Source organism: Thalassophryne amazonica, chromosome 11, assembly GCF_902500255.1.
Source record: "Thalassophryne amazonica chromosome 11, fThaAma1.1, whole genome shotgun sequence".
In the NCBI taxonomy this organism is placed as follows: Eukaryota; Metazoa; Chordata; class Actinopteri; order Batrachoidiformes; family Batrachoididae; genus Thalassophryne; species Thalassophryne amazonica.
In genome coordinates, this window is record NC_047113.1 from 78709027 (window position 1) to 78729407 (window position 20381).

Here is a 20381-nt window from a genome sequence, read left to right on the forward strand (position 1 = left end):
AAAGTCTTTACAACATCCAACCCTGGTATCTCTTGCAACCCTGGACACTCGTACCTTCTCACTGCCGAAGTACATCAGGTTTTTGCCATCAAACTTCACATAGCGCTTCTGGAAAACATAGTTCCTGGAACATAAAAAAAAAACACTAACGGGTCATTTCACCTGGACATGGGTTTGGTCCTTCAACCATGTCAGAGCACACACTTCACATTTTCTCTAATTTGGATTGAATTACCCTCAAATTCAAACTGGGCTCATCGTTATTATTTGATTCTAACTGTAATAAGCCTCAACAGGAAACTAAAATAACCAGAATTTAATCCAAATTTATATGTGGCAAACTGCATTTTCTTGCTTCTTTTACATGGAGTTTATGATTAAAAGGTGCATCCACCAGGGGGCAGATTATCACTAAATCATCTCTGCAGACACCAGAACATCTCCTTTATGGTGTCACTGTGTCAACACCACTGTGGTGTCACCAGGAGATGGACCCCAGGTCCTGATGGACCTCAGGTTTTGATTCCTCAGCACAGCTTTAAACCTCACACAGACCTCGGGCCGTTACGCTCTGTGCTCGATTGGCATGTTGTGTTTTCGTGTACCTCGTGTTCGCACTGAAACAGGAAAGGACGCTTTTAGTTTTTCTGCTCCCTCTGATCTGAACGTCCTCCAGTCTGAACTGAAACAGTTTGGGTTAATTTCTTTAAACGCCTTCTGCTCTGTTGTAAGAGATTGGGAATGGAATTCTTTAGCCCAGTGTCTGTGTTTCTAAATTTTAATTTGTTTTATCCTGTACATTGTTACTATGAGCAAACTGATTGTTTTTTTATTCTCTGTATATTCCTTGTATTTTATTTGTCATTAATGTTCTCATGTTGTTAACGTGTGTTTATTATGACATGTGCTGCTGCCTTTTGTTGGCCAGGTCACCTTTGTAAAAGGGGTGTTGCAGACTGAACGGTCTGCCCCTAAAAATCGGTCTGCCTTTTGCATCTGCGCATGCATCATTTCGGACCACAGCAGCTCGTCTGAGACGGACTCTCTTCACCCAAAGCAATCAAATGGATTAATGGGATTAGTAACCATCAGATGATAAAGGTCAAACCTCTTAAATCATTCTAAAGCCAGTTTGAAGCAGAAACAAGGCGAAATTCCGTGACGCTTTGAAATGTCCGATGTGCAGTGAACGCATCAGCTAGCAGCTCGTTTAGCCGTGGTGCTGTGATTGCTTCTGCCGCCTTTTATGATGAAATAATGAATTTATGTGGAAATGACTGTTGTACTAAAGCTTCAGATATCTGTCACTGAGATAGATGATTAGTTTATTAGTGTATTGATTTGGCTCCCCATTAGCTGTAGCAAAGCTGCAGCTAGTCTTCCAATCAAATTAAATTAATCATCACACATGGCCAGTCTCTATACACAAAAAAACATGTCTATACTTGATCAAAAGTCAAACCCAGAATGCTTGTCATACCAACAGATGCAGCCTTAGAGGTTCCTTAAAAAAAACAAAAAACAAAAAAACATTCATATGAAGTGAGTTTAATGCAATCTGGTAATAAATTCCATTCCTTCATACCCCTGAATATGACTGTTTTTTTTATGGCATTAGTCCTGGCTACAGGTAGCGTAAAGTTTCCCACCACAGCATGTCTAGTTATGTATCTACAATTTTCTGAACTGAAAGAAAAATTCCTAAACAAAATACAAGGTAACTTAGTGACAATAATCTTTCTGGTAAAAATAATCAGTGAATATAAAAGTCTGTCTTTAACTAACAGCCAGTTCAATTTTTTATGCATTGTAATGATGTTAGTCCCATAACTGCACTTAAGTGCTATACAAGCAGCCCCGTTTTGAATAATCTGTAATTTATTTATCATTTCTCCGGAGGCATTTGACCAAACTGCTGGGCAATAGTCCAGGTATACTAATAGTAATGCTTTAATAGCATAATTCAATGTTGTACAACTTAAAAATGTTGCATGTCTTCTCATAATTGATATACCCCTGCCCTTTTTTACAAAAATATTATTTATATGTTTTTTCCATGATAATTTTGAATCTACCATTACACCCAGCAGCTTAGTCACATGTACTTGATTTATTCTCATGTTATTAATTTTAATGTTTAATGCGGGATTTTTCATAATAACAGGGCTGGGGACAATAATCATGCACTTAGTCTTTATTGTATTTAACACTAGCTTATTGGATGTTACCCAGTTAACTACCTTGTGCAGTTCAATATTTAAAACAGCTTCTAAATCACTGTGTGAGTGTGCTTGTGTGGTTGACTCATCTGCATACACCACTATACTAACTTTATCAAAAGTATATGGTAAATCATTCGTGAAAATTGTAAATAATAGTGGACCAAGGCAACTCCCTTGTGGCACTTCACACACTCCTGGTGTCAGAGAAGCTGCCATTAAAAAAAAACACTGTCTGTGTCCTGTTAGATGGATAAATATAAAACCAAGTAAGGGCTGATAGCTCAAAACCATAAGCAGCAAGTTTTTTCAGTAACAATTCATGGTCAATGACATCAAAAGCAGCAGAGAAATCGAGAAACACACTGCCGACTATATTCTTCTTTTCAACCTCTCTGAGTCAATCATCGGACATCTGAGTCTATGGAGGCAGTTTGAAGCAGAAACAAGGTGATAATCAGTGAACCGCGTCATCGGGGGGACCGATTTTTAGGGGGACCATTCGGTCGGCCACAGGGGTCACAGTGTTTTTGTGTTTATCTGCTTTCGAGACAATCACTAAATTGTGGCATCCGCCCCCTAGTGGCAGGTAAAGAAACAGAAACAGGAAGGAGGAAAATGAGAAAGTCACATGTGTCTGTTCTCTGAAAAGAACGAGGAATGAAAGAAAGAAGGAAGGAAGGAAGGAAGGAAGGAAGGAAGGAAGGAAGGAAGGACACACCAAGTGGATGATGAAGAGGTGGCAAAGGACGAAGAAGACGAGGATGTGATGAGAAAGAGGCAGCTCCTCAGGAGGGAGGAGACACAGGGTGGAGAGAGGAGGAGGAGGAGGAGCTGCAGCACAGTCAGCACTGACCTTTGACCCCTGGGAAATACAACATATACATGAAAAACAGGTGAAAATCTCCATGAGACCATCAGGATAAATGGAACAGCACTGTCTGAACACGCTCAAGCCTCTGGACCAACAGAACCCCAGTAAGAACTAGTTCCACTTAACACTTTTAAATCACTCCGGCTGAGTTTTGAAACAAAGTCTCTGACCTGCAGATGTTTTACCTTATTGTATTATCTTGTTTAAGTGTGTGTTTTTGTGTAAATGTAACTGTGTATGTAACTCTGCCCTGCCTCTTGGCCAGGACACTCTTGAAAATTATATTTTTAATCTCAATGAGTATTATCCTGGTTAAGTAAAGGTTAAATGAAATTAAATGTTCAGTAGCGAGACCGGATCCAAACCAGACCTGACAGTAATCAGACTTGACAGTAACAAGACCGGATCCAAACCAGACCTGACAGTAATCAGACTTGACAGTAACAAGACCGGATCCAAACCAGACCTGACAGTAATTAGACCAGACAGTAATTAGACCAGACATTAAGGAGACTGGATCCAGACAAGACATTAACAAGACCCGACCCAAGACAGACCCAACAAAAATGAGACCTGACCCAAAACAGGCCTGATGGTAATGAGACCAGACCCAAACTAGACCCGACCATAATGAGACTCAACCCAAAAAGGTCATGAGCAAAGAGGTCATGAGCTAAGACCAAAGATTTTCAGACCTGTCCCAAATCAGACACAAGTCCAGTGGTCTGACCCAAACTGATTTCAGTTACATATGAAACAAAACGGATCAGAGAAAAGCCCAGCTCGACCCAAAAACAATCAGACCATAATTACACCTGGCTTAAAGCAGCAAATTCTATTAAAGCCAAAATAGGCGAAAACCTCGAGGAACTGCAAAATCCGTTTTTCATTTTTACATTACATTTTACAAGTTCAAGAACAGAAATAATAACCAGTCGAGGATCTTTCCTGAGCATCAAAATGGGTCACATCTTAGCATTTACCAAAACAACCAGAAGTTTGTCAGTTTCAATCCCTGAGCAGCTCTATGACCTAGTACGACTGATTCAAACGCACCCCTGAGGCGACAGCTTGTCCAGCCAGCCACAGATGATAGGCGGCGCCCGTTCATTCAGAGAGGTGTAGCTGGCGTAGGGAGAGATGGTCAGGTCATCGTCGGCCTCGGGGGGAAAGCTGCGGAGCGGCAAGGCTTCACCAACGGTGCTATAACCCTGAGCCTCGCCACAGTGCACGGCCTGAGAGAAATGCTTGGCCCAGGACAGCTTGTATGACCTGCAGACAAACGTTTCAGCTGCAACATTTCAGAAAGCAGGACTGACATCAGACGCACACAGAGACGTTACCCATGAGCCTCGGCGGCCTTCTCCTTCTCCTTACTCGCGTCCTCTCCCACCATTTTTCCACTTTCAGCCTGGAAATGAGGAAAAACATCCTTTAAATGAGCACACATCTGCTATAACAATAATAAGTGATACAACAACTATTTGATTTGATACTGAACTTGAAAATATTCTGTGTAATTTTCATAAATGTGGATATTTTCAGCGCTCATCTTTCCACACTCGATGGTTCTCACCTCGCTGAGCTGGTGGTCCCTCCGGGTTTGGAAAACGGTTTCACAGTAAGGCGTGATCTCGTCCTCGGGGTCATCCGTCGAAACTGCAATTTAAAAGAAGAACGAAAGCTGAGTAATGTTTTGCAGCACTGGTGGAACCCTGAACGCCTCGTCTGTCTGTCAAGCCACAGAAATCAAACCTGAACCAGAACCCAAGAACTGGGCTGGTCAGGATTTCAACTCATTTACTCATTCATTAACTTTGAGATATGAACAAATTAAAACTTACACGGCCAAATGACATTAGACAGATGCAGATAACAGCCTGTATGTGGCGCTATAACAAACCGCAGAACCTCATTGTTTTGCCATATTCATCTTTTACGTTTCATTGCATCTGTTGGATATTTATAACAGTTTTCTGAGTCTTCACAAAGTCTTCCCATCTCAGACAACTTTAAACTGTTTATTTCACCAAAACCCTGAAAAAGTGTTGAGATAGTCAGATGATCAAAACCGTTAGAAATCATCCAGTTTATTATGACAATGAAAGAAAAAAATCTGATTATCTTTGGCCTTAAAATGAGCAAAAACCAACTGGACAAAATGATGCAGTTTAAATTGTTTTGACACAGGGTTTACATCATTACATTATTTATTTTTATTATTATTTTTTATTATTATTATTATTATTTTTATATTATTTTTTATATTATTTTTTTATTATTTATTATTTTTTTATTTTTTATATTATTTTTTATTTTATTATTTTATTATTATTTATTTTTTTTTTACAGGGTTTACATCAGCCAATGTGATTTAAATCGGTTTAGAACATGTTTGAAGGAGTTCTATAGCAGCTTAAACCAGTTTAAGTCAAATTAGAAAGTGATCAAAAACTCACTGCAAAATATCAAAATACAGCTTTAAAAACTGATACATAATAAAGATTTAATCATTCAAGCAGTTAAAAAGAATTCTATTGATTGATATATTTATCCAGGAATCTAAACTGTCAAATAAAACAAACAGACAAACCTGAATTTTAGTGAGTGTCATGTGGAATAAGTGGTGGCTGAGCTCACCTCTGGCCGAGCATGAAGAATCGTTACTCAAAGTGCCGCAACTGTTCACACACACACACACACAGAAGAGAAGAAAAGACGAGATATTAATCAATACTGTAGCAACCGGATTATGATCAGGAGTGAGTACAATCCACAGAAATGTCACTTCAACCATCTGGTCACCTCTCAGTAATCTCATTACAACGGGCCGCGCGGTTCTTTCGCCACACGACGGCATACGGACTACATTTACATCACACGTTTCCCATCTCAATCAGAAACACAAAGCACTTTACAATGATGCCTCATATTCACCCATTCAGACAGACATGTCAGGGTGCTGCCACACAAGGCGCTCAACTACACACCGGGATCAACTTGGGGATTAAGGACGTGTCTACACACCGGGATCAACTTGGGGATTAAGGACGTGTCTTGTTTCCAGTGAGCAGTCCGGGTCGGTACGCCACAGTGTGATATGGGTCTGAATGGTTATTTCCACCATCAGCAGGATCCATTTGTTTGGTAGGCGGAGGCTTTATGTGGGTATGTTTTCGTCAGGCTGTGATGATGAATCTGACTGAAACCAAGAGGTCAGATTAAGACTTTATATTTACTCTGTGTGTGAATGGTTTTAATATATGAAAGAGTCTGAACTGTTCACATGAGGACTGCAGCTTTCAGCCAATCAGTGGAGAGCAGCGGGTTAGCGCCTCCCTTTTGTAACCGGTCCATAATTCTGGGACACCAGCAGAAGGGTGATGACAAAATGGTACGTGCGGGTCAGTTATTTTGGTACCTGTTCTTACATCTGGATGTGGAACACACACAAGACAGCATGCTGTACCAACCTGGACTCCTCGGGGGAAACGGGGCTTTAGTGACTTCCAGCCCGGTGGGGTTTGAACCAAGGATCCTCTGGTCTCAAGCCCACCGCTTAACCATGAGACCATCACCTCCCCCATGGTTTTCACCACCATAACCAAAAACCATTCTTTTCTTTTTTAAGTCACTACTCCATTGTAGCAAGTTAGCTAGCTACTGGCACTCTGTCTCCAATTACTTTGTGGTCTCCAGTCCTGGTTGACACATTTTTTTTGTCTTTTCAGAAGAGTTAAATGTCCCTCTTTGGTTAATGAGTCTTTTTTGTGAACATGGATTCTGTGACACAGCTAACTGCCAAGGTACCTTCCCGCTGTTCACTCCAGTGCTCAAACTTAATTTACGAAATCAGTCAGTTCAAAGCCCACACTGATCAACTGCACAAAATCTACTTCCAAGTGTGTAGCTTCTGCAGGGGGCGTGTCAGCCATCTTCATACGCTGTCAATTATACCGGCTGACGTTTCACAATAAATCTCGTCTTTTAGCCCAAGGAATCGTAACAACAAAGACATACCTGTTTCTTTCAAGGTTCTTCTCCAGCGTTTGTCTTGGCAGGACTGGAGGAGGTGACTGCAAACTGCAGTAACTCCTACCTCCACCAGGGGCAGTACAGCCCTGTAACGTTCCCCAGTAGATGTCATTAGAGACCATCTCTATGCTGCTGGTCCTGGGTGAAGCAGAAGGTGAGGATCCAGAATCCCTGCTGTGGTCAAGATACGCAGGGACAGAAGCTTGTGGAGACAACGGAGGTGAAGAAACCAACGAGGGCAGAGAACTCTGGAACATGGTGGAGGTGACGCCATGGTTCAGCCTCGGAGGAACAGGAGGCAAAGGTCCGTCTGACTCTGATAAAATTAAGCTATGACTCAGCCTCCTTTCCACCCAATTCTGGTTTTGGTTGAACGGTTTGGTTTTGTCAGGCGTCAGGTTATCATCAGATGTAAACATGTCCCCTGAGATCAAGTCCTCCAAAACAGTAAAACAGATGGATTCCTGGGAAAGCCTCCTTGGCGGTGGCAGCACAGGGTCTGGGGTTGGACAGAACTGGACTGGTGCTGTCCGTCGTCGATTGAAAACAGTTCTGGGTTTGGGAACCGGTTTGTGGACAGTTTTCACCGTGTTGTTGCTGTTAATATCTACAGAACTCAGGTTTGTTGCCATGGCATCAGAGACAGGAGAAGAATTGCTTTGGGATTTCTCAATGTGAACTGATCCCACTGCTGAACCTCCTTCAGACAAATAGGTGTTCTTGAGAGATTGACAGCAGTCCCACATTAGCTCAGCCGCTGCTTCCTGATTGGTTCTTTGACCTACTGGTCGTGTTCGGTCATGAGTTCTTTGCATGTGACTGACCACACGTAATATCCTCTTTCTGTGTCCTGTAGCAGTTATTCCCAGGCTCACCAAAGCATCGTGATCCAAGTGTGTGAAGTCTTTAGCTAACAGCAGGCCGGCTTGGAGGAAGGTGTCCAGGTACCTTCAACAAGGAGACAAGTTAGTCACATTTAAAAATCCAAAGGTCTCTGAAGTCCAGGAAGCTTTGAGTTTTACAAACAACAAAAATAACAAGAAAGAACAGATGATTTGCTTGTGTTGGCCAAGACCATATTTAAGACCTTCCTTACCCGAATGGTTGTTTGTTCAAACTCTTTGTTGAATGATTGCTGACTAGCACAATAGCATACAGTCACTGAGCGTGAGTAAGCTACATGATAACAATTCAGGCTGTAGCACACAATGTAATAAACACCAACACCTTAAAGTCTGCTTAGTTCTATTCCAACACTTTTGCAGCATTAAGGAAAAGGACAGTTCACCTCAACACTTTGGAACACAAAATACTGAAAACAAACTACACAGAAATATTTTTCATTTACATTTTTTGTTCCACAACTAGTATTTCAGTTATATGATGCTTTGTTCTGAGGTTTAACACTCTGCACAACAGCATCTCTGTAGTTTACTTGCCAATGTTACCGCGACAACCCCCTTGAGGAATTATGAACTACCACCTTTTAGTTGTAGAACAATTAGTCTGCCCGTGGTCCTGGAGCGGTGTACCTGAAAGGGTCATCCTGGAAAACAACTTTGACTTAGAAAACCCTTCCAGCTACACAGCTCCAGGACCACAGGCAACCTTCATATGTCGTCACGAACTCTGGGTACTGATCCCATGAGATCACCAATGCAAACTGCAAAAACAAGTTTCCTCTCTCAGGGCGATTATAGACAAAGCGATGACATCCAGCATCTGGAAGGAGCCCAGAGAAGAAAAGCGGTTCCGGGTATATCCAACTATATGGAGAACCTGAGGTAGTCCTGCAACATGCTGAAGGGTTTCTCTATGTAACCAGAGGTCTCACATGAGCAGCTAGTTATGGTTACTGAAATGTGAAACGCAGCCTCAGATATGTTGTTGGAATGAAAGATCGGCTCTGTTACCATTAACAGTCAGCAAATAATAAGGAGGTCGGATTATGTGCTTGTAGCAGACCACTTCCAGGACATTTCTGCAAGGTACAGAATCCGACAACCTGTGACATCACTGAAAAGAGAAGACCACACCCATATCTGCTGGGTTTAGACTTCATTTTTGCGTTGCCCAAGTAAACAGGGAACGGTGGTTATCTGTAGTTACTGCAGCAACTGGCAGTTACAGTTGGGAAAATAAGTATTTGACCCCCTGTCAGTTTTGCAGGTTTTCCCACCTGCAAAGAATGGAGAGATCTGTCATTTTTATCGAAGGTACACTTCAACTGTGAGAGACAGAATCTAAAAAAAAAAAAAAAAAAAAAAAAAAATCCAGTAAATCACACTGTATGATTTTTAAATGATTAATTTGCATTTTATCGTATAAAATAAGTATTTGACCCCCTAGAAAAACAGAGTTTAACAATTGGTACAGAAACATTTTGTTGGGAAAGTGTAACGACACGGACCCACAACAGGGGGCGTAAATGAACGGACAATAGATGAGCCAAAATACAACACTTTACTGTTGTGAAATGTGCACAACGAGAATACGGACAAACACAGAATTTGGGTTACAATCAAAATGTACAAGGTGACGTGTGGGCAGGCTTGAGGGTAGGAGACGTCTGTCCCGAGAAGAACCGGATCCCACACGATTTCCACTGCCACCGAACCCGAAGGATACTGGAGCCGCCAAGTCCTGAGTCCCCAGGTGGTCACCATCTCCGACTGTCGGATCTGGTACTGCTGGCAGGAAGCAGAGAAACAGATATAATGAGTGTGTGGAAACACACCCAGTAAACAGTCAGCTGGAACAATAGTTTCTGTTAAGGTGGGAAAGACACCTCCACCTCCGAAACAAGTACACAGTTCGTGCAGAGCCTGAATAACTACTTATCAGGTTTGGTGTGAGGAGTGAAGAGCGTCGAGTCCTCCACAATCCGCAAACCCCAGCTCCAGCTGCGAGTAATCACCAGGTAAGTCTGCAAAAGTTTCAAGAACAGATTACGTGCGTTCGGCACAATAATGGCTGAGAGTTTTACCTCGTAGGTAGACGATATCTCGGCGACGAGGTGGAGATGTCGTCCGGCTTGTATAGTGTGGTTGATGACCTGGTGATTGGTGACAGCTGTCACAGTTGATGAGTGACAGCTGTCTCCTCCGGCTGTTCTTGTGCGGCGGCAGCTCCCTCTCGTGCCTGAAGCCCGCATTTCAGGCAGGGCGCCCTTTGGTAGTGGACCAACAGTACCTCCTCTTCAGCGGCCCACACAACACATTTGTCTGCCATTACAGAGGTCAGACGTTTCCTGTAGTTCTTGACCAAGTTTTCACACACTGCAGTAGGGATTTTGGTCCACTCCTCCATACAGATCTTCTCCAAATCTTTCAGGTTTGGAGTTTCAGCTCCCTCCAAAGATCTATTGAGTTCAGGTCTGGAGACTGGCCAGGCCACTCCACGACCTTGACGTGCTTCTTATGGAGTCCCTCCTTAATTGCCCTGGCTGTGTGTTTGGGGTCATTGTCATGCTGGAAGACCCAGCCATGACGCATCTTCAATGCTCTTACTGAGAGAAGGAGGTTGTTTGCCAAAATCTCACAATACATGACCCCATCCATCCTCCCTTCAATACGGTGCAGTCGTCCTGTCCCCTTTGCAGAAGAGCACCCCCAGAGTATGATGTTTCCACCCCCATGCTTCACGGTTGGGATGGTTTTCTTGGGGTTGTTCTCATCCTCTAAACATGGTAAGTGGAGTTGATTCCAAAAAGCTCTATTTTGGTCTCATCTGACCACATGACCTTCTCCCATGCCTCCTCTGGATCATCCAGATGGTCACTGGTGAACTTCAAATGGGCCTGGGCATGTGCTGGCTTGAGCAGGGGGACCTTGCTGCCCTGCAGGATTTTAAACCATGACAGCATCATGTGTTACTAATGTAATCTTTGTGACTGTGGTCCCAGCTCTCTTCAGGTCATTGGCCAGGTCCTCCTGTGTAGTTCTGAGCTTTCTCAGAATCATCCTTACCCCACAAAGTGAGATCTTGCATGGAATCCCAGACTGAGGGAGATTGACAGTCATTTTGTGTTTCCTCCACTTTCTAATAAATAATCATAACAGTTGTTGTCTTCTACCAAGCTTCTTGCCTGTTGTCCTGTAGTCCATCCCAGCCTTGTGCAGGTCTACAGTTTTGTCACTGGTGTCCTTAGACAGCTCTTTGGTCCTGGCTATGGTGGACAGGTTGGAGTGTGATTGATTGAGTGTGTGGACAGGTGTCTTTTATACAGGTAACAAGTTCAATCAGGTGCAATTAATACAGGTAAAGAGTGCAGAATAAGAGGACTTCTTAAAGAAAAATTAACAGGTCTGTGTGAGCCAGAATTCTTGCTGGTTGGTAGGTGTTCAAATACTTATTTTATGCAATAAAATGCAAATTAATTATTTAAAAATCATACAATGTGATTCTCTGGATTTTTTTTTTTAGATTCTGTCTCTCACAGTTGAAGTGTACCTACGATAAAAATTACAGACCTTTCCATTCTTTGTAGGTGGGAAAACCTGCAAAACTGGCAGGGGGTCAACTACTTATTTTCCCCACTGTAACTGTGTAGAGCGACTCCGCAAACACATCATTTACTCTGGTTGTTGGCACATAGAGCAGCTTTTCCTCTATCAATATCTACATCTTCTTCTGGATCTTAACCTCTCCAGATGGATCACTGCCAGAAGTGTCTCAACTGCTGTGTTTCCATCCAACGAGGCCATCACGACCAGAGAGGGCTCTGAACCGGGCTCTGTCTCCTCCACATCCGGGAACAATAACGGCCATCACAGACAATGTTGTTCCATCTGCAAAAGAAAAACACATTCACGGCTCATTATGGTGACGGCAAAAAAACAAACAAAACAAAAAAATCAGTAAGAAATACAGCTCTATGGACACAGGTGAGGAAGAAAATTAGTACACCTTTAACAACTTCACAGGCACTTAAAATTACTAAGATTGCTGATTTTTTACCGAATAAAATAGACTCTGGATTTAAGGCCTGGGCAGAAAAAGGTTTAATAACTATACACCAAATGTTTGATGGAGGGATATTAAAATCTTTTAAACAGTTGCAGGACAAATTTGGTTCAGGTTCTGACAGGTTTTTTCCATATTTACAATTGCGAGAGTATATAGTGCAGTCGTGCAGAATGGGGCTCTTTGAAACAACTGCCTACGCCAATTGAACACTTACTGATTAAGGCGACTGAAGAAAAAAAGTAATGTTAAAATAATATCGAACATGTATAAACATCTACAGTCTCACCTGTCTGACACTTCACTGGACTTGAAGGAAAGTTAAGATTTTTTAAGACACCATCAATTAATTTTAAAAATGATAATAGTAAAACTAATCTGTGTTGGAGGGATTGCAAGCAAATTGGTGATCATCTGCATATTTTTTGGGACTGTCCCTCCTTGAAATCATATTGGCTAGGGATCCAGGGAGAGATTCGAGCCATACTAAATTTTAATTTACCGCTTGATCCAAAATATTAGCGAAACGTCCTTGCGTCAAGCAACCCAGTCCAGTGGAAGATTCAAGCTTCACTACTATATTATAGGACTGACTCCAAGGGGTAGTTTGACAAAAGGGAAGTTCAATTACTCTACATTTGTTTATTGGTGGCAAAGAAAATGATAACAAGGTCTTGGTTAAAAGCTCTACCTCCCACTCTTCTTCAATGGCGTGAGGGATTAAAAAACGTATATCTGATGGAAAAAAATTACTGCGAAGCTTCATTTGAAAATGGACCTGTTTTTGGACTGGTGGGCTCCTGTCATTTTTTACTTGGATTGGACATAATTATTTTTGCTCATGGTTCTTCATTTGAAGTATGAGTATTATTTATTTATTTATTTATTTAAATATACCAATTGTAGATAGGGTGAAATATATTGTAGGATGTACCCCTATTATTTCAGTGGGATGGAATACTTTATTTGTCCTTATTTTACTATGTTGTAATTTAACATGGAGTTGACACGATCTTTTTGAATAAACAGTGTTAAAAAAAGAAAGAAATACAGCTCATTATTCACCATGTTACCCTCTAAAACACTGCTTCCCAAAGTGTGGGTCTATAGAGGTACTGCAGGTGGCCCACGTGGGAGCAGTGTGCAGAGGACCGTGCAGCCTGGCGCCTTACTGTTACAATAGGTGCACAGAGGGCTGAGCAGGAGAGAAACCAAGGTCTTGGTGAGCAACGAGCTAGGAGGAAGGAGCGACAGCGGCAGCCTCAGCAGGCATCACAGTTCACGTGCAACAAATGCAGCAGAGATTGTCACTCGTGCATTGGACTGATAAGTTATTCGTGCAGGTGCAGACAGAAACAAAAGACAAAAATTTCCTGTATATTCATTTTGTAAATTGTTTTGGTAGCATGGCTCAAGCAGAGGGTCCGCCCCTTTGAGTCTGGTCTGCTTGAGGTTTCTTCCTCAAATCATCAGAGGGAGTTTTTCTTACCACTGTCGCCTGTGTTCTTGCTCTTGGGGTTGGTAAGGTTAGACCTTACTTGTGTGAAGCACCTTGAGGCAACTTTGTTGTGACTTGGCGTGATATAGATGCAAATAAATTGAAATTTAATTGAAAAAGTGTATTTAAAAAAGCAAAAAAAAAACACAAACAAACTGGACGCTACACCATCGTCTCCCGCAGATGGACAGATGCCAAGATGCAGGTGAGTCACCAGAGGTGATTAAAAATAAATTTCAACATTTCTGATTGTCAATTTTGTAAAAGTTCAAAATGACCTAAAATATGATGTAAAAAATCTTATCAGAAGTAATAAAACAAACCCATGGGATTTAATGGATTTAATTAAGAGAGAGTTTAGCATATTTATGGAAAACCTTTATCTTAGTCTCAAGTGTTGATCAGATTTCAAAGTGGGCCCTACCTTTTTGTTTGTTTGTTTGTTTTTTGGTCCCGGATTTTTTAATTTTGGGAATGTCTACTCAACACCAAAAGGTCAAATATGTGACACAGCGGATATAGAATGATTTAAAGTGGTACTCATCAGCAGACAAATATTTCCTCAGTCTGCTTTTACGCTGCAGACAGATGTGAGGAAGTGAAAACACCAAAAAAAAAAAAAAACCCAATCAATTCTGCCTCAGACAAATAATCATCATCACATCATCCAACAATATCACACAGTATTATTACTATAAGATCTCAGTAACAGTAAAAATGTCTGAAGGTCTGCAGGTACATGAACATTATCGAACTTCAACAGATGCTGAGGATGAAGAAGGCTGGTGATCACGTGACCTCCGCGGTGGAATGAAATACTCAGGAAAACCCTGAAAATACAAAGGAACAGAAAAATTTGTCCTGAACGGAAAAACAAGTCAACAAACACTCAGAAAGGCAGAGGAAGTAATGAGTCAGCAGCTTCCTGCTGCAGACTTTAATAAATCAGGACAACCTTTAAACACACACACACACACACACACACTTAAAATCCTTTACGGCTCAGAATCTGGCAGGTTCAGAATCCGACGGGTTAATTTAATCACAGATCAAAATAAATTTAACAACTCCACTACTACAAAATCCCATTTTAATGGCTCTAAAACTCATTTTTCACGCCAATATCGGCTGAATGAAGCCATCAGTATTTGAGTGACAATGTCAATCAATTAAAGCACTGTACAGGTGGACACTTTGACCTTGTGGTGGCGCTAGAGCTCAGAGAATTCACACATCAGGAAGACACTTCCGCTGAGAAAAATGTCAATGGCGAAATATTTCTTTGTCCAAATTTTTGGGTTCTTCTCATTCATAGTCCTAATTCAGAATGACAATAAAACAAAGTAATGAAACTGGTTTTGAATCTAAAAATCTGGTTCTGATTCTGAATTCCTGAAGTTATAAATATCAAGACATCATGAGCTGGTCTGGCTGTGCACATGCAAAAAGTGCACAAGAGCCATCAGGAGATGACACAGTAATCCCCCACCCCCCTCCCCGTCGGCCCCACAAATCAGTCGGATGGACGGACACGCGGATCACTATATCCCACTATATCCCCCGGATTTCATACCACGGGGATAAAAAGGAGTGAAACATTTTCAAGCCTTGTTTGTCGGCGTCTCCGCCCACCAGCTCGGGTTAGATGAAGAGTCTGACCCTGGGAGGTGACAGTGGGAACACATGTTCACAGAAGACGTGTGTGTGTGCGTGGGATGTTAATGGAGTGTAAGAGGCGGCTGTGCTTTGACTGACTTGCCACACCCCAGCAAGTGTCGGCAACCATGTTGTGTTTGTGGCAGATCATGGCGAGCGCTACATCTGCCAGTAAATGCCACAAATTTGCTGTCTGTGACGGAGGAGTTAGACTATACATGCAAGAATGATGAGACACATTAAAGTCTTTCTGTGTGTGTGTGGAGGCAGGGGGGAGACCCATCCTAATAAATAAATTAATAATTAATTAAATGACTTAAAGTGCCAAATCGTATATAACCCTCCAAAAAGTTAATAATGACAATAAATATTTTGAACCAAAAATTAAAAATCTATCTGCTAACTTTATGAGCCTGCTTAATTTGATGGAACTGTGGTTCTACAGATTCTAAACATAATAGAGTGAAATCCAGAATGTGTTGGAAGGAAAATCAGTAGATTTACTGCCCCCTCTCCAAAAGTCAACCAGCATTCTTGTTTGACTGTTTGATTCTGAAGAGCAAAATCTGACATGATGCTGATGACATGGTGATATTTCAATACAATCACACAGACGATATAACGGGAACAAGAAACAAAATTCTGTTGCTGGCAGAAGACACTAATAATAAAGGAACAAAGACACTGATAATAAAACAATAAAGACAGTGAAGCTCGTTTAGTCTGACGCTGAGGTTTAGTCACAGCTCTGACTCGCGATGAGTCCACAGGAAGACGATGCTCCTTAAGTCAACAAATCAATGACGTTCATTTGTCTGAGCAGGAAACAAACATCCATCTCTGTTTTCTACATTTACATCATTCTCCTATCTATCAATCAACCTTCTGAAGCCACTTATTTCAGTTCAGGGTCCAGGGGCTGGAGCCTATCCCAGTGGTCACTGAATGAGAGGCAAGGTTCACCCTGGACAGGACACCAGTCTGCCAGAGGGACAAACACTTTCACATGCTCACTCACACCTATGGTTAGAGTCCTGCAGGTCTTTGGAAGTGGGAGGAGCACCCTGGAGGGAACCCACGAGAACACAGGAAAAGCATGCAAACTCTACACAGAAAGGACCAGGTCAGAGGGGAACCTGGAACCTTCAACAGTGCCGATCACTGAGACACTGTGCTGGTTCTAAAATTAAAAGTCCTCAGATCCAAAACAGTGCCAGATGAGGTTTAACTGAAAATATCAGGAGCCAATTAGAGAAAAAGTAGAATCCCAGAAGGGACTCAGAGAAAAACTGGTGTGAGAGGAAAAGTTGCCAAAGGCCACACAGGAGGAAGAAACACGACAGAACAGATGGCAGGTTTACAGAGAGGCAGGAAGCCGGTGAAGGCTAAAGATAAAAATGGAGGCCCAGAGGATATGGACCCTCCCATCCCACCCCTAGTCCATGCTCAACCCAAACAGACCGAGCTGGAAGATGGGATGGAGGCCGGAATGAAGGGGGTCTGGGGGGGGACAGAGAGTTTCACATTTTGTTTCAGGTTGGTATGAAAGTTTTATTTTTCAGTCACTCATTGTTACTTACAAACTACAACTACTAATAATTGCAAGGAAAACTCTGACTGATACCACTAAGCTCCAATAACATCAACATGCCTCATGCCTTTTCACAGTAAAACTATTCCTGTGCAGCTGCTTTTACTGTGAAAAATGTTGAGGAACAATTATTGCCAGCAGTAGCTTTACAACGGTCCTCAGAGAGAGTTTGATAGGAGGTTCATTTTGGACTATTAACATGAAGAAGCCGTGAGGTGCAATACTCCATGAGAGGTGTGTCCTGTTCACAGGACAGACTGTTAGCGGAGCGATGTCGCACTCAAGATGCAAAATGCATGATGGGAAAAGGACTATGGTAGTGGTTAATGGGAAATAGAAGAGTGTGATGAATGAATTTAGCAAGAAATGAAATATGAGTATGCCAAAGAGTCTTTATTCAATGAGGTAGAGCAAGTGGAGGTCTGGCTACACAGAGTCCGCAAGGCAACAGTGTTTGTGAGGGAATAATCACTGAGACAGTTCAAAAACCATAATCAAAGCACAGTCAATCATCATCCCAGCCAGATCATCCAAAAGGTGGCAGGCAAAATACACAGGCCGCAAACGGTCGGTAACAGGAAAACAAAAACAAAGAAAACACTGTGAGAAGATGTGTGGGAGAAAAAAAATATTCTTACCCTGGAGTGAGGAGAGAGGAATAACTAAACAGAATGTGGTGCAATTAGTGAAGAAATAGACATGGATAGGGTTGCGTATCAAGAACCGGTTCTTTTTGAGTATTGTTAGGAAATGATTCGATCCACCGACATCAATAGCCTTTTTGCTTAACGATTCCCTTATCGGTCCTTCAAAGCAGCTGTTTTTGAGGGTGTTTGTCTGGAAAATGAATGATCATTCTCTACATTGATTACAGATCCTGCAGCGGGTCTGTAATCAACTGCTTCTGCAGCGTGACTCCACTTTGAAGCTTGAACCAATGAAGCAGTGCTTTGATCCATTGGCTCGTTGGTTCTTTGATTCATTGCTCTTCAGAAGTGGCAAGTCCGCTTCTTAACCCCTCTCAAAGCCATTAAAATATGTCAATCGTGAGTCACTTTGTGTGGATTAAAGTCATTAAATGGGACTCTTGTCTTGTTGCAGTAAAGAAATGAGAATCATCCTCCATTCCGTTGGTACAGCTCCAAACACTGCGCGGCTCTCTGCCAAGACAGAGTACGGTCGGAACTGATAACTTCAAAGCGAATCGCCACCGGGCGACTGACAGGCTGGTGAGGAAAACTGGTTTAGTGCTGGGAACAAAGCTGGAGACACTAACATCAGTGGCAGAGAGAAGGACCCTCAGTAAACTGCTGGCCATCATGGACAATGTTGAGCACCCTCTGCACAGCATCATCATCAGGCAGAGGAGCTCATTCAGTGGCAGACTGCTGTCCCAGTCCTGCCACACGGACAGATTTAGGAAGTCTTTTGTCCCTCAGGCCATCAGACTGTTTAACTCTTCCCAACACAGCAAAAAATAATCCTGTGATACATCTGATTAGACCTTTTATTGCTTTTTTTTGCACTACCAATAATGTTTTCACTGTTTACTTCTTTGCACAACATACACTGTTTATATTGTGTACTGTTTACATCTGCACTACCTCCTTATTACTGCATTATTACACTATATTTACTCCTCCGTTATATTCTGTGAGACTGGATGCTGAAAAAAAAAATTTTTATTTTCAGTTTAGTTAGTGGTTTTTATTGAGTGGTCTATTTTCTTTTATTTATTTAATCTTATTTGTGTGTCTGGTGTAATGTGTGTGTCTTGTCTAATGTGTAAGCTGCTGGATGCCTTGAATTTCCCTCTGGGATCAATAAAGTATCTATCTATCTAAAGAAAATGACACCTCTTTCCAAATGCTGAAATACAGACAAACTACAATCAACTAAAACATTTTTTTCCTCCCAAAATGAGATGTCCTACATTCTTTATGAATTACATCCTGACGTGAAGCACAGCCAGCTGCAAGAGCTCAGCTCAGAGGTATGGAAAGACATTCATGCTAATAATGTCTGAAAGGAAATGCTTTTGACAAAAACTACAGATTTTGTTTATTTCTATTTATGTCCTGAGATCAAGGATCCACCATGTAGAGTTTATTATGTCCAGAGTTTAAGGATCCAGTGACCAATTTCATTTGATCTGTTTTGGTGAAAGAAAATCCTTCTCTGCTCTACTCCACTATGAAAGCTAAGAGTAGTTGGGCACCCCAACAGAAAAAAAATTCATCAATATTTAGTAGATCCTCCTTTTGCAGAAATAACAGCCTCTAAACGCTTCCTATAGCTTCCAATGAGAGTCTGGATTCTGGTTGTAGGTATTTTGGACCATTCTTCTTTACAAAACATCTCAGGTTTGTTGGTTTGCATCACTACTCTTAGCTTCATAGTGGAGTAGAGCAGAGTAGGATTTTCTTTCACCAAAACAGATCAAATCCAGGCTTGCATCTCAGATGTACCTTCTGGTATTTTGTAGCTAAACTTTCAGGTCTTCTTTTTAAGAAAATCCTCTTCTATACCACTTCATCATGAAGATGGATAACTGGTGATACAAAATGCAAAGCTTGCACTGTGCATAATTTCTCCAATCACAGCCACGTAAGCCTATAACTTCTTCTGGGTTTTCTGGGTGTCTTGGTGGCTTTCCTCACTCCTCTACTTCTTGCACAGTCACTCAGTTTTTGAGAACTGTCTACTCCATGCAGATTTACCATAGAGTGCCATATTGTTTGCATTTCTTTGTAATTGATGTAAATAAAGTCGAAACATTCAGTGGCAGCTTTACCATCAGAGAGCCTCGTCCACAACTACCACAAAAGACTCAAAGCTGTCATTGATGTTCAAGGGGAAATACACAGTATTAAGAACAGGGGTATGTAAACTTTAGGTAGTTCTCTTGTCATTTTGATTTAAAAAGAGGAAACACAGTTATTTAACAATAAATGCCTTCACCCAACCACTAACCATAAGTGGGAAAAAAAAAATTTGTGTTGTCATTCATATTTTCTTACAAATGGCCCAAAAAAGCAAGAATTCTGCCCAGGAATGTAAACTTTTGAGCACAACTGTGCTTTCCTCTTCAGTGGACAACTTTGTTACCAAGACAACAACATGCACACCTCGGCAAGCAAATATCCTGACTGAGGCAATCTTGAACATGTTGGTGACTGACATGGGACCCCTGTCCATGGTTGGCGATCAAGGCTTCAAAGACATGATCAGGCAGTTCAACCCAGAATACCAAGATAACTACCGACCCGGCCGATCTCAATGATGGAAAAGAAATATGATACAGCCTTTGAGAAGGTCAGGCTCTCTCGCTCTCTCTCTCTCTCGGCATGAATGTATTAAAGCAATACTAGCAACAATAACACATAGTAAAATAATAATGAAATGATATAATAAACAGCTACATGCGCTCTGGTTGGCTGATTTCTGGTCTGATATTTTCCTATATCCAACAAGTTACCATGACAATCGGTCTGAAATGCGTATCACATTCGTTACAAACCAGAAAGCTTTAAACAGGACTAG

General features: G+C 41.7%; 1 protein-coding gene across 3 annotated transcripts in view; it reads right to left on the bottom strand.

Annotated features, from left to right (window-relative positions):
* The window catches only part of arap3 (ArfGAP with RhoGAP domain, ankyrin repeat and PH domain 3), an 87631-nt gene that overhangs the window by 50249 nt on the left and 17001 nt on the right, over positions 1-20381 (bottom strand). Inside the window, exons 2-9 of one of the 3 annotated variants that reach the window (XM_034182251.1) lie at positions 11773-11918; positions 7114-8076; positions 5734-5774; positions 4670-4743; positions 4437-4504; positions 4150-4365; positions 2941-3084; positions 55-124 (exon numbers count right to left, since the gene is read on the bottom strand). In XM_034182251.1, coding sequence (XP_034038142.1) covers positions 55-124; positions 2941-3084; positions 4150-4365; positions 4437-4504; positions 4670-4743; positions 5734-5774; positions 7114-8076; positions 11773-11834 — 1638 coding nt within the window. In that variant the 5' untranslated portion in view covers positions 11835-11918. Of the gene's footprint in view, positions 1-54; positions 125-2940; positions 3085-4149; positions 4366-4436; positions 4505-4669; positions 4753-5733; positions 5775-7113; positions 8077-11772; positions 11919-20381 lie in introns of all 3 variants that reach the window. The other 2 variants (XM_034182250.1, XM_034182252.1) reach the window with 2 other exon arrangements.